The sequence below is a fragment of the Schistosoma haematobium genome, chromosome 1, assembly GCF_000699445.3.
Source record: "Schistosoma haematobium chromosome 1, whole genome shotgun sequence".
Lineage (NCBI taxonomy): Eukaryota > Metazoa > Platyhelminthes > Trematoda > Strigeidida > Schistosomatidae > Schistosoma > Schistosoma haematobium.
Genome location: NC_067196.1, coordinates 20,174,589 through 20,190,557, shown reverse-complemented (window position 1 = coordinate 20,190,557; position 15,969 = coordinate 20,174,589). Strand labels below are relative to the sequence as shown.

Sequence of the window (15,969 nt, the reverse complement as noted above, 5' to 3'; positions counted from 1 at the left end):
CATCATAAAATGAAAAACGATAATTATGCAATATCAAGACAAAAGTGGCTGTGAGTATAGGAGACTGTAACTAATAGATTGGGAATAAATTATGAATGATAAGTCGTATAACAGTAGTCACTAGGTCAAATGAAAGCATAAGAAAAAAAGGAATACGATTACATATCGTAATCTAGTTACTTAATAATTACTCAATAGAAATATATGTATTAATGGTTTATAATAAGTTCTAGCAGCTACCATTCACTTAATCTTCGTTTGGATATAACACTTATGTTGTTCAAATGACTATAAACTCAACCAGTAGATGGGAATACGTATGTGTAAACTGTATCAAGGAGATTATATATATATATATATATATATATATATATATATATATATATATATATATATATATATATATATATATATATATATATATATAATCCATATGATGTACAACTCATTATTCGTTCGGTTCAAGTCGTCAGCACGAGAGCATGTGATATCTTTAGTTATTTAGTTATATTGGTATTTTTAAAAATATTATTACTAGCAATGAATTCTATAATACGTACTAGTTGATGATAGTAACACTGTTCAATTTTTTTTTAAGGAATCAGTCTACGTGAATTTCGAATGTCTTTTTTTGAAAGCAGCTACCATGATAAATCACTGCACGTGAATTGATAATAATGAGTCGTGTTTTCTACAGATCAACAAATAAATATATGCATGTGTCAGAATAAACATCTTGAAAGATACTATACCATCCACTAAATTACTAGATTTTGCAATTCAAACACTGATCAGTTGAAATTTGAAGATGAGTATATATGACAAAATACAATTATGGCAACTACTAAATCTTTGTGACTAACTAACCTATGTATATTTGTGACGAAAATCGTCCTGAAATACAATAATTAAGTAATGTATCTAGACAATCTGGGCTAATGAAAAGAAACAGACAGCTGTATTCACTATGTATAAATGGCTAACTTTATAAGTCCCATTTTGTATGTGTTAATACACTTTATTTATTGACATTGGTTTTTGATAAAATGGTCAGACGTGTCAGCAACTGTTTAACAAAGTTCGAGATATATAACACTAAAATTAGTTAACAACTTAGTACAAATTAAAAATCTCCTTAGAGCTCTAAAATATTTAGCCTTAAATAAGTTTATAGTCTATTGATACAATAAATAAAGAACGAATAATAACTGAAGGTCATAAAAGGACAAACGATAACAAGGTAAGTAGAAAAAGTTTTTTTTTAATATATCAACTCTAATGCATTCAAGTAAGAAAAAGAGGTCAAGTTTAATCACCTGGGTTTTCGATTTTTGACCTCCACGTGGACTTGGCTCTGAAACTCGAGAACCAAGATTATTGTTTGTTTGAACTGACCAAACTGAACTAGGAAGTGCTTGATTTGAGTCTGTAATCACTACAGACTGAGGAGAGATTTGTGGACTCGTTTTCTGAGCTAAGTTGGATTGTCCTAATGAATGTTGGTTGGTCGGTATATTTGTACATATATCAGTTGGTTGATATGATGGCTTGTTATACGGACCGCCTAGAACAGCAGAAGTAGCATCTGTAGAATGTGGTGGTGGTGACGGTGATCGAGTTTCTTGTATTTTTGTACATCCTGAAGAATGGAAGTGAAGTATAAATGAATAGCGATTAACAACAATCCATTCACAAAATTCTGTACTTATGTGGGACACTGATCTCATAAATAGGCTACACGATTACAATCTCAATATAGCAGATAAACTAGGAAGCGGTGAACTGATGTTTAATAGTTTTAGATAATAATATTCGATGAGTTATAACTCGGTGACTAGCTTATTGTAGCACAAAAGTGGACCTTTATCGTGAAGGAAATTCATTTTCTATTGCATATTGCTCATCGTTAAGTTATTTGTATCTTTAATAACTAATTCACATATAGAAATTCCAAAATGAGTGACAGCTGGTAATTTCAAAGTCTAATTCACTAAAATCTAATAACAATGATAGCCAAAAAGAAATAGATGAACGTGATCAAGGCTTTATGGGAATTGTTGTAAGGCATAGAATTATCAAACGCCAACAGCTACAAAGATATTCACTGGTTTATAAACTAAAAATGTTGGTACCTTTCACGTTATTTTGCATGACAATTAATTTATTATTATTATTCAACAAAAAAGTTTACGGAACATCATAGTCATTTGGAGTTATAACATAGCTCATTTATTAAGCACAGGTTGATATGTACTCGACTTCGAGTTATACTTTAGTTGAATGGCGACTAATTGTACCACACAACTACCACAAAAACCGAAGTTGATGAGATGAACCTATTGGTTGAAAGTTGAGAATTTCAATCTCTTCATAACATCGTCTTAAAATAATCTGTCGAAAAATCAAACCATTATCTTGGTATCTTTAACATTAAATTTTTAATAGATTTAATGATAATTAAATGACATATATAGTTTGTTATAAAAACACACAATGATTTACTCTCTATCCAAAATTATAAATGGATAGCAGAAAATCGATATAAGAATTTGTAAACAAGTTAGTGCATCTCTCTAGGGCAGCGTTGTTTACATACTGAATTGACCAATTTAAATTACATTTCAATGGTAAAGTGTTGGCAGAGTAACAATACATAAATCATATAGAATGAATATAACAAATATTAATTTTAAAAAAAAACACATATAACTAAGGGAAAAGGATCACTTGAAAAATTATTTATGAGCTCGTATATCAAATATTGAAAGTAGATATTATACTAAATAGCTAATAGTATTATTTTAAATGTCAAGTGCTTGAATCAATATCGATAAGCCTAAATCCTTGTAACATTAGAATGTATTTTGTTGACTGCAAAATGACTGTATAAACTATAGATATACAAACGATGGTCATTGGTTAGATATATTCTAACATATTCACTTTTACTAATGATAAATGAAATATTTATATTACCTTCTTTTTCATTTGTAATTAATTTTGATGACGATGTATGCGGGACACCAATATGTGAAACATTTTGAGATGAACTTGTAACTTTCACCTTATCTGTACATGAAGACAGATCAGTTGTGTTTGGATAACCATTTGAAACAGTGTACTAAACAAAAGAAATAAAAGTATTTAAGCGAATAAATATTTACACTTATATATTACTGAACAGAAAGTGATGTCACATGGTCTATTCCTCACCAATTTATCAAACTCAACATCGAAGTTCATAATGCTAGATTTGGACCTATGTTTCTTGATACTTGGTACTCGTCAATAAGGTGTATTCCTCAATCTTGTAGGACTTGATGTTCTCTACATGATTTCAACATGGGTATCATAGACAGAAAGCTAAGTTACCATTGAGTTATTGGCGAAGTTGCTAACTTCCTATAGAAGCGAGATATTCTCAAATATTTTGAAATTAGCTTTTCTTTTTTACTTCGCAAACGATCTAACACATACTTTGCATGAGGTACAATTTCCTATTGCTGATATTCTGAACTGAAATTGATCAATCTCTGATGGTGTATTTGTATTCTGAGTGGATTCACTCAATATTTTTAATATAGTTGGTGTGAGTCTTAGTGCAAAAACTCTAACGCTGGAATCCAAGAACATTCAGTTGATGAGTCCGAAAACGACGAGACCTACCTCATAGATTTCAATACTAGCTAAAACCCAATCCTTATAAAATCTATGAATTACATCTGTGTTTATTTCACTCGGATGCTAATTGTACTGAGCTGTGATCAAACCTACATTATGTGATAATGTGTGAACAGCTCAAAATAAAAGCCAGTAACAGTCCTACTGTAGTTTGCTTAATTCAAAAAAGTCTTCGTGATTGTATTCTCAGCTGAATTGTGTCTCCAAACCTACACTGTTTTTATTATACACCCCAATGATACTACATTTAAATGGTGCAAAGCATTTGAGGGGTGCCCAGTTGTTTCAGAATTTATATGTAATAAATAATAAAAAGTAACACACTTCGGTATACGAAAATGATGATTGTATATATAACCCCATCCATGAATATATATGTATAATATGTACATACACGTGTATTCTTATATAAACTGATCATTTTTATCTGTTATAGAGAAATGTTTAGCAAGGATAATCTCATAAACAATGAAACAATTAGACTACTATGGACGAGTAGAGAAAAATTATGAAATAGATTCTTTTTTAATTGCGTTCTTGACTTAATTGTGATTAGTAAGACAGAGAAAAAAAAGTGAATTTCATTTCAAAGTCAAATGGTTGGTTTAATAAACAGAGTACGAACATCAAGATTTGTTCTGTTTACATTTATCAAAGAATCAAGAAGTACGAAATAGTCAATTGTTAAAATTGATTAGATAGAAATAAAAGACTTAAAAAATAAGTATGGTTTGAATGGAATAGATTATTTTGATGAAAATATGCACAAACTAATTTTAATTCAAAACAAATTATTTCACTATGAAGATAAAAAAATTACATGAAGATTTTGTATGCTACTCATTTTAAAAGGATTAAAAATATTTGAAATGAAATCCTTCATGTTAAATGTTGACTTTACAGGAATCCAGTAAATTCATTAAAACGCAATTATTATGAAAAGAAATCTTATCTGGATCAACTCAATGTTCAATACTGTATTTGTAATTCAACAACGAAAGATTGTACATGCATATATAACAAAATTATCGGGTCGTATGCTTAAACGAATAGCTGCACAGCAACAATTAAGATAAGGTATATACATTAATTAAGATAATACTTATATTTATAGGCTACGGATACTATGAATTTTATTATTGTATATATTTTCTTATTTATTTAGCTACACACAGTTGATTGAAATGATCAAACTGTGGATTACAATGCTCAATAAAAATATTTGGCTTCTACTGTCGTGCATATACCTGGAAATATTATTGAAAACCATAAATATACTTACAAACATATTTTAAAACAAACTAAGAATTATCAATTTACGTTTATAAAATTACCTAAATATGATCTGGATATACCAAATAAATTAGGTGGATTGCTTAAAATTTCGTTTTTGTTACAACGCTTATTACAATTCTCCGGTGTTTACATTATTAGGGACCTGGTTGTATGAATCATATGAAAATGTAGAGGGCTTTAGTAACGTTGCATTTTTTTTACAGTACTCCCAGCATGCCTGAAGTAAATTTTTTTGCAATGAGCTGAAGATGTCATAATGTAGACTTATGTATCATATTAAATAAAACTATTATTATTAATATTCTTATGAGATAAAATTCAGAAAACCTATCGACTGGTCTTCAGAACACAGTGGAACACAACTGTATTAGGTGTACTTCTCAGAACATACTCCTCATGTGTTGACGTTACATTATCGTAAAAAAAACATTCTCAACAACACGATTTCGAATAACTTATCAATAATTTGACTTCAGATTGTGATTATCGTTAGTTTTGTTTTAAGAGAATTAAAGAATATTTGATATATACTAAGTAGATTATTCGTAGTTTTAGGTTCTCTAACTAAAATTGACATATAAACAGACAAATTTAACTGTGTAAATCGGCAACATAAAGTCTAAGAAGACTATTTCTTTTAACATAACAAGGTGCTTCAATCGAAAATGTATTTTTTTAAAAATTAACAACAACTTCAAAAAAACAAATTATGAGAAGTACAGTAGATAGATAAATGAGAAAAAAGATGTAGATCAAATCGTAATAACTAAAGTGATTTAAGGATTATGGTAAATTGATATAATGAAAATAATAGCAATAATAATGATAGTCGAGCTTACTTTAACATTATTATTCCCAGTTGATGGATTAACATTAGATCCAGATTGGTCAATTGTCCCAGATGTAGACTCAATAATCGATGCTAAACTGCATAAAGTTTCTTTGGCAAATTCATCTGATGGTCTGTTGTATTCACATATAGATGAAGTGGCAAACCCATGAAAATTTGTGGTGGATAAGACAAAATACAAAGAGCATTCAGATTAAATATTAGTATATAAAGTAATCATACAAGAAAAATACGGTTGAATTCACTGATCTACTCAATCAATTAATTTATCGGGTAACAAGTTAATGAAAAAAAAAAACACAACTCATTTTGCATCAATTTGAATGTGAATAGTTACGCATTATCTTTAACGACCTCATACAATCTATGCATTTGTGCAGGCAATAGATGAAAGCTTGTTGAGATCTTTCACTGATCACCAATCCAGTGAAATATCAATGTTAACGACACATGTAATATGAAAGAATGTTCCCCGTAAGAAATACTTCCAAACGATACAACCAATTTAAACTACAGATAAATTCAGAAAAAATGAACGACACAATATTAAATTAAATGTTTAAGGGAAGATTGAGATGTTTCAGTACTAATAGGAAGCTGATTGGTGTACTTCTGGAATTTAACAGCTCAAGGGTTTAGTGATTCTAACTGAAAAGCGGTACAAGTTGCTCTATCATAACATAATACCATTCAAAAGCAGCTAACTGAGGGGTGAGATGAAAAACGAATTCTATTTTTCATTATAAGTCATCACTGAAAACGGTAGTATAAAATAATAAACATAATGTAAAACGAATGACTGTGTAGTAAACCATGAAGGGAAAATCAAGGAAGAAATAAAACCGTCGAGAAAATTGGTGTAAGTTAGATTAGACAATTAGGAAGAAATCCATTTTAATTTCATTAACTACCAACTGATCAGTTTAGTCAGTTATATCAAAGTTAGTAAAATAGAATCAGACACCTTATCAAGCCACTAAATTGAACTATCGGTACTCTATGTAAGACAAAACTAAGCACTAACATTAATCAAACTGAACCCTCGTAATAAAACAAAATGGAACAATTCACAACTAGTAACTATAATGAGTTGGTTATTGATTGAATTAGGTTGAAAAAAACCTATTAAAACTTATCTAACGTTGAATAATTCTGATCATTACCAGCAAAAATATTCTTTAGTTATATATATGCAGATGACAATAATAAAATTACTGACCTTATAATGAGCTACTGTTAGCTAAAAAAAACACAATAGAATTCTGTCCCAAATATATAAGAAAAACTAGAAATTAACTGAGAAATGCGCTGATGTAAGTTAACACGTCTCTTAGAAAAATAAACATTTACGCAGAGAAGAGATAGATGAAGAAAACAAGTGCAGAATAATAAGATACTTTAAATGTGTATGAAAGAAATAAACAATGAATTCATTTTTCCCTAATGTTGAGTCTGTATCTATGCTTGACTAGTCTGGGATTTATTTCTAATACCTTATAATACGAACATTTGGGCAGTAAAACAAGTTTATATGAACGGAAGAAATCCTTAAAAATTGGTTTAGATCACTGTGTGCATGAGTGTCAACAATGTATAACAGTTCTTCTATCATTATGAAAAACAAACTAACTGTACTAAAAGTTAGAAATTCCGTTTCTCCATTGATATAATCGACAAGATCGGACATTATAAACAAAGTTATAGAATTGATTAAATTAATATGTAACGTAATAGGATCCTTTTTGTGTTATTATATTCTCGCAGGTGAATGGGTCAATTACAAATGTCTTATTATACCCCTATATTGTTTTACTCAAGTTAGTTAGATAAGCCGTCTATCTGGATAGAAATAGGTCGGTTGGAATTTGAACCTTCAATTCAGTAGTTCAAAGTAACGTAGTTCTACCATTAGGATACTGTCCATTCCAAACAACGTCACAAAATTTAGTTGGTGATATTTGGTAGTGGGAGTAAGATATGACTGGTCACTGAGCATGGAAAAACAGCCTACTGACTATTAAATTTGCGATCTCCACTCTTGTCATTGATTTGTACTCCGAACTCACTGGAAATGACTGCTCGTAATTAAGTGGAATAATGTACTGTTTAGCCTATACTCTAGGTCGTGAATCCGGATCTGATATAACATGTCTAGTCTTATAATCATACTAACATATCGTAGTATACTTGAGAGAGAGAATATCTTAAACTATCTGTTATATTAGTTGGTTAACATGACAGTACAGAATGATCATAAGAAAACTGTTCAACTTATAGAACAGACTATTATCACTAAAAAAGATACTATGTAGTGATGAATATTTAACTATTAACCTACCTAATTCTAAACTGCGAATGAATAAATTCATGATCATTCGATGGCTAAATCTTATTGATTGTTTATTATATAGAAAGAATAACAAGTTTATTATGGTCAAATATTCTGTTATTTTTTAAAGTTAACTTACTAATAGAATAGCAATAAATAAATGATAAAGAAGGGATCAATTTAGTTTAAATATCCGCCTTCTTAGTAAAAACTAACAGATTAATTCAAATTTGAAGCTAAAAAATCACATGTGGTTACAACTAGACTGTGTAACAGTAATTGTGTCCCAACGGTCACAATTTTGCAATTTTGGTTAAAATACTATCGAACATCACCATCAATAAACAAGTGCTTTCTCAATAGCATCGGTTTATAGTCGATCTACCGCCGATAAAAATTGTGAAATTCACTAACTAAATACAAGTTTATGTATAAGACAGCCATATTTATTGTTACATCACTGATAGATTATTAGGTTTCCTAAACAAAAACTAAACAATGTCGTTTTCAAATCGTCAACCGAATGACTGGGAACCGAGAAATCAAACCCTCAAACTAAACAAAACATTTAGGGGTGAATGATTCACAAAAAATTAATGCAATACAAATTATTTCAAAATAACTAACGATTACTGGAACACTGAATACATAAATAGTACGCTAGTCATTTTAAAAAAAACTTACACACAAATACTAGAATTATAGTGATCAAATGAGCAAAACTACTTGTTAATAATTCAATATAATGGTTAGCAATAATTGTAATCACACAATATTGATGAAAAAACAATCTCTTAGCTTGTGTGGTGTTCGTTTACTGTATGAGTACATATATACACACACACACACACGCACACATAGTTTGAACCAAACAAATGCATATATTATGGGGTAAATAACACTTCAAAATATGAAACTTTAAAGCTTTAAAAAAGACATTTTAATTGTTGTTGACTTTGTTAATTTTGGTAGTGATGGTGATGATAGTAGGGGAAATAATTCAAGGAATGCAGAACATAGGCGCATTTAACTAAAACAAACCAAAAACTAATGGCAAAAATAACTTACTTTAAAATTGAAAGACCTGGTGCAGAATAACGTCTTGACTGATTGGATGAACCTAACTCTAATAAAATATGACATGGCGGTGAAACCACAACAGTTCGGTGTACAGGTTTAGGAAAGTGAGATTCTAAGTAAAAAGAATGACGTTTAGAGCGTGGAGGAAGCGGTGGAGGCTGAATAATTGGTGAATTAGGCATAAGATTTATTGAGTGCACCACATTGTCACTTCAGTAATGAGGATTATTAAAAAAAGAATGTTATTATATTTTTTAAATTAGCGTGAAGTTAGTTACATATAAGAGCAATTTATGTTTTTGTGTTTTTAAAGGGATTATTCCATGAATAAAATACGAAAAGAATTTACGGTAGCGTTATATAAAAGCAAGAATTTGCAGAAAGACAAAAAAAAAGAAAAACAGGCACGCAGTGAATAGGACGTGGGAAGAAAAATACAAAACAAATATGAAATTAGTCATGCATGAAAATCAATTATACAGCGTAATCAATTATCTAACTAATTATGGCTATTTCATTAGGTTATGATCAAATAAATAAAATTAATTTCAAGGGAACATGATAATATTCATGTTGTAGGAGGAAAAATATAACTAGAAACACTAGTACAACAGAGATGAATATTAGAGAACTTACAAGGTCCCCTCTTTATGCCATCTCACTGCTGCATTGGACAACGTTCCATCGTCTACATAGCATGAGGATTCATTTGTGACAGCACTACCAACATCACCATCAACATTTCTTATCGATTCATCACATGATGATCTTTGACGTGTACGAACAATAGATAAAGTAGCCCTTAACTGTTCAGCCTCTTCTAGATCAGCACCATTCTCTTCTTCTTCTTCAACAACGATGACATCACCTTCATCTTCATCCTCCTCTTCCTCTCCTCCGCCTCCAGTGTCCTCGTCATCCTCCTCATCATTCTGTATGTTGTAAGCTCCATAGTTAAAGTCGTCAATCTGGTCATCATTAGAAGCGATGAATTGTACTGGATCTCTTTGTATTCTATCTAAGTCATCAAGCTCATTAGAATCAACATTAGTATTATGGTTCATTTGGTTGTTATTGTTATTCAACACACGAACATTCTCAACAACAGTAAGTCGACGAGGATCTATTTCTGAATGTCGTTTTCCATTCAGTATAACTCGACACGCATTTTCATGATTTTTACGTTGATTAGAATCACATGAAGAAATAGTAGAAGCAGAGGATGAAGAACAAGTGCTTGACGTGTGATATTCATGATTTGAACCAACAGAATGAGATCTACTCATTGTAGATGAGTTGCTTGTTGAATGTTTATTTTCCACATGTACTGGTGAACCCTCATTACCGTGAAATTCAGATGATATAGAAGAAGAATTAGTGGTAGATGACGAAGAAGATGATGATGATGTTGAAGAAAGTGAACTAGATCGATTCAGTTTTTCAACCGCACATACTGATTCCATTGATGTAACTAATTCATTAGATGTTGATGATTTTACATTATTATTTTCATAAGATTTTTGTTGCTGGTAGTGTTGTTGTTGTTGTGATGATGATGGTTGTTTATCATTTGATTTTGTGTCGGATTTACCATTCAACTGATTTCGATTATTTTGTCGATGAGGGCTAGGTGAAACAGCGCCTAAATTAGTCAATTGTGCGGCTAATTGATCAAGTTCCTACAGGAGTAAAAAATATAAAAAAATAATAAGAGAATAATTCCATATTGCGATAATGGTAAAAGACAATACCGATATTTTTGTTCATATTACAACATTGAAAGCTATTTAAACAAAGTACGCAAGGAACAAAACTATGATGTATACTGTTACCACAATATGAAGAGTGAAGCAAAAGGTCAAATAGGTACTACTAACAGTAGTACTAATATAAAACAATGGGTACTATAAACATTGATAACTCATTCAGGACTGAGATTTTATTGACAATGATAATAATAATAATAATGATAGAACGAATATATCACAGGCATCTTAATAGTTAAAACCAATTTATTTGAAAAAAATATTAGTAACACACAAACTATACTAACAACGAAAATGAATGGGAGAGGAAATGATCTAAATGAATGTACATTGCACGTAAGTGAGGAAAACATTAGAATAATAATAATAACACTTATGCATCATAGATGCTACACAGTGAAAAATATCCTACCGATTGCAAACTAATCATTTCTTCAGGCTTTGTTTGACTATCATTATCCTCTTCAGTTACATTTAAACAGTTATTACATTCAGTAATAGGTTGAGATGGTTCATTTTTTACAAAGTCTATTTTTTCCCAGTTAACAGATATAGATGAGTCATAAATGCGGGAGATCTCATCTAAGTTAAAATGATATGTTGAAGTGGGATTTTGATCGCTCTCGATTAATTCTTCGTCATCATCTCCTTCTTCAACAACAATAAACTCATCTGGTCTTGGTTTTGGTAGTCTACGCCTTAATAATCTTGGACCTAGAGGTGGTTTTGGCGACGTTGATAATGATTCAGAGGTTATAGTCTGAATAAATGATAAATCAGCAGCAGTTAAATTGTCATTGTTATTATCATTATTTTTTACTTCTATTAAGTCAACATTAGACCCAAACCAATCATTATCTACTAACGGTTGAGTAGTTCGTACAGTTTCATCTGAATGACTGAAAACATTCAATACATTTGTTTGTTGTTGCCTTGGGAAGTGATGAACAATATTTGATGTAGTAGTTAATGTTGTTTTTGTCATTAAGTTTAATGTTGTAGGAAGTGGTATAGTTGATTCAGTTCCATGATGTTGTTGTGATTGTTGTAGTTGGTGGTCCTGCGATCGCTGAGAGAATAAATTATGTCGGAGCTGTTCTCTTAAATAAACTAATGATGCAGACGATGGATTCAACTGAGTTTGTTTAAGCCATTGGAATAAATTAATATGAAACTGTTGCGTACTAACATGCTCAGATGATATATCTGTTGATGAAACAACCGTTGAAGGAGAGGAAGTTAATAAATAAGCAGATGAAGATGAAACGATATGTGATGACGAAGAAATGGTCGGTTCACTATTTGTTTGTAATGTTGGCAAAATAGTGCCCACTTTAGTAACAATATTATTGACAATACTATTACTAACACCAGAACTACTTAGAACAGGTAATAATGATGCTTTTCCTATTGATTTTAATAAGTTATTCCGTTTTCCATACTATTATCATCAAAAAGCGGATCCAACCAACAACCCACAAAAATAGACCGTTTATATTTAGAAATGGATATATATAATATTCGTGTAGATATACAACACCAACAGACAGATTATCATCCAAAACATTACCATATCAATCGGTTTTTACAAGAAAACACAATCAGTGTTTATGTTATATAGATACCATGTGTCAACAAAAAACAAAATTACGGGACAACACAAGTTTTAACATTCAGAATTTTTCAATTCAAAATAATAGAAGAATGACAGCAGAAGTGATAATACATTCATTTTTATTAATCGGTTTGTTGTGATAGTTTCATTGAACAGTATAATTTACCATATGATATATAGTGAAAGAAGATGAAGGTTTGAGAAGGGAAGATGAACACATAGCAGATGATGAACAGATGTATAATACCACAGTGACCCGAATTAACGATACACATACAGGTGCATAATTACAAGCCGAAAATGAAATTATGGTGATACATCAAAAACGTAATGAAACGAGGATGAACGAATACGAAGACAAGAAAGTAACATCAAAAGTGAATTGTATTATATGACATAACCCCCACCCATCCAGATCCGTAAAAGACAGGTACCGCCATCGACGAAATCGTACATTATGCAAAAATGGGCAAGATAAGCGCAGCAAAAGTAGGGAGAAGATAAAAAAGGGAAAGGCATATGTTAGTTTCACATTATATTCTAAAAAAACATACATAAATGTAAAACTGTAATAAGATAATGCAAATAAGAAAATGGAAAGTTTACAGATCTAACTCATGAAGCAATCTGATCAAATATCTATGGAAAATCATTCTAGTCAAAACTAATTAGATAAGTCAAGCAATTAGAGTAAAAGGAAGGGAGGAAAAAGGGTACATATGTACAGCATACCATATTATAGAGCATACAAGAAAATTGGAATGTGGGCTATGGGGTCCAGCAAGAGGAGGGGTGTGACTGGCTTTAGCGAATCGGATTGAATCGATGAAAAAAGCTAATCTTACCTTATCAATCATTTAATGAAACAAACACACACATACGCGTATACATTTACACACACAATTGATTAAAAAAGACATGTTCGCAAATATACGCCAATACATAAACCACAAAGTTCACTTACCTCAAGACGCGATATCTTTATATTATATGAAACGAAAAAAGAATTATATTCATTGAAACAGTCAAATGAGAACCATGATTACCCACTAAATCTACAAGTTTTATGGATAACCTGTAGTGAGAAACATTACTACTTAATACATAGACAAGTGAATTCATACGTAAGACGTGATTATTGGGAAAACCAGGTAATCAAATGCATCGGTAACATGTGATGAATGACTTTTTATGCCTATAAAAAAGACAAGTTCTGATCAATGTAATGTATCAACTAATCCCTTATATAACCCTTTAGTACTTAGAATACAACACTATTAACATGGCACTACTTTGCAATGGTGTACAACATCTGTCCTACAATATATAGAAATTTAGAACTGTTATGTGTAGTAACAATGTTGAAATCTAAAGTATATTATTCCTCAGTATTTTTGAATCGGTTATTCTATCTAAAGAAATACAAACTACAAATTCTCCATACAATTTTCCAACTCTTTATCAGTAGACGAAATCACTGCTTTTACATTAAATCCATTAGAAATGCTTTTGAAGAATGTTCAATGGAATAAAGGTTAAAAAAAACTATTTCCCTAATCCCAATGTGAAATAAAAATATGACGATCGTCCACTAGTATTGAAATTAGTAAACTAAAAACCACAAATAAGAAACTGATGCAAGCACTTTATATAAAACAAAAGAAAGCATATACAAGATATAATACTTTAAAAAGACTTGAAAATCAAGTTTAAGGGACACTATTTTACATCAGCTGTAGCAACAAACAAATATCCACCAGAACATTTTTTTTAAGATCAAGAGGAATTTTCAAGAGAATCATAATTATTTTTTTAAAATACATTCATTTATTAAGCATAAACAATGTAGTTGTTCAAGCTGTCACACTTCACATAAACATACTGAGGATAGAAATTAGAACAAAATGAAGAACACAAAGCCCAAAACAATTATAATATAAGTAGTAGTAGTAGTAATCGGGATATAACGCATAAAAAATATATTTCGAAGGAAATATGGAAAATTGAGGAATGTTAAGTATATGATTATAATAAGTATGGTATTTAGATTTAGATATTTTTTAAAACAAAAACTTTTAAGGAATCTGCATTTAAAAATAACAATCTTAAATCTAAATAAGGTCTTAAAATAAACCGATGAATAAAAACGAACCCCATATCCCGTGGACTGATGAATGAACTGATTTCTAACCCGGTTGTCATGTATCATCATATTAAGTTAATACAAAGTGAATGATATTTGAAAACAATATATTGAAGTCATTACTAAACATATATAATTGAATCGATATAATCTATTCATTTACCATAAGTTAGCATATATTAAAATGATAAAGCTGCTATTATTATTATTATTATTATTATTATTATTACTGTCTAGGCAAATTTATACAGACACTGGGTTTTGTACTTCGTACATCACGAATATATAAACTAATTTATGCCACTTTCTTTTTCGTACAAAGTGTAAAGTATAAACAAAAAGTGAATTATAGAGGTAACCGATTACTTTCAACTTGCAGAATTCTTATGTATTGGTACGGCTTATGAAGAAGCATGATATAGTCATCGACTTAGAATCTTTTAAATAGTTAAAAATTAAGACTAATTAAATGAAAAGATAAATTATAATTTCAGATTAACGGATTGCAGGTGATTTAGCAATATTAAACATGGTTATTAACCCAAGCTCATATCGACTGAAAAATCGGAGGAAATTATAAAATAAACATTATAATTATTGAAATATCACATCTCGCTTGATCAAATACAAAACAATAACTTCTGGCGAATACTTTGCTATAATCAGTAACCTAGTTCTGATCCCACAGATAAATATTTCTAACTACAAACATACAAGTATAAATTACAACCTGGATATTATACTATTACAATACAGTATGTAAAACATGACTGTATGTTACTGTTAACTGTTTTCCCCTGAAAAAAGTTTAATTATATATCACGCTATTGAGCTAGACAATGACTGATTGTACAAATTAAGTTACTCAAATCAAGTTTAAATGAACAAGAACAATGTGAAATCTTACCTCAGATTTTTTACTTATGTGATTTGGATTGTTTTGCTGATGTAAATGATGAGCATGATGTAATTTTTGGGGGATAACACCTGAATTTTGACGATTAGACAATTGTTTACTTGCACGTGAACGAAGTCCAGGTTGATTTGAATGCATTTTATGATTATTACTTATACATGTACTGTTATTTGTGACAGTTGTAGTGATGTTCTTAGTTGAAACTGTTAATAAAATAATTGAATTTATATTGTTCGAATGAAATTCATTACAAATGAGAATGAGTAGATGAAAAAGGGGAGAAACAAAAATAT

General features: G+C 30.3%; 1 protein-coding gene across 2 annotated transcripts in view; it reads right to left on the bottom strand.

Moving 5' to 3' along the window:
- Positions 1-15,969, bottom strand: part of MS3_00004507 (uncharacterized protein) — an 87,818-nt gene that overhangs the window by 10,192 nt on the left and 61,657 nt on the right. The window contains exons 15-21 of one of the 2 annotated variants that reach the window (XM_035734119.2): positions 15,668-15,879; positions 11,415-12,443; positions 9,873-10,915; positions 9,225-9,446; positions 5,817-5,940; positions 2,977-3,121; positions 1,317-1,639 (exon numbers count right to left, since the gene is read on the bottom strand). In XM_035734119.2, coding sequence (XP_035589166.2) covers positions 1,317-1,639; positions 2,977-3,121; positions 5,817-5,940; positions 9,225-9,446; positions 9,873-10,915; positions 11,415-12,443; positions 15,668-15,879 — 3,098 coding nt within the window. Of the gene's footprint in view, positions 1-428; positions 1,640-2,976; positions 3,122-5,816; positions 9,447-9,872; positions 15,880-15,969 lie in introns of those variants that run through there. The other variant, XM_051212429.1, reaches the window with a different exon arrangement.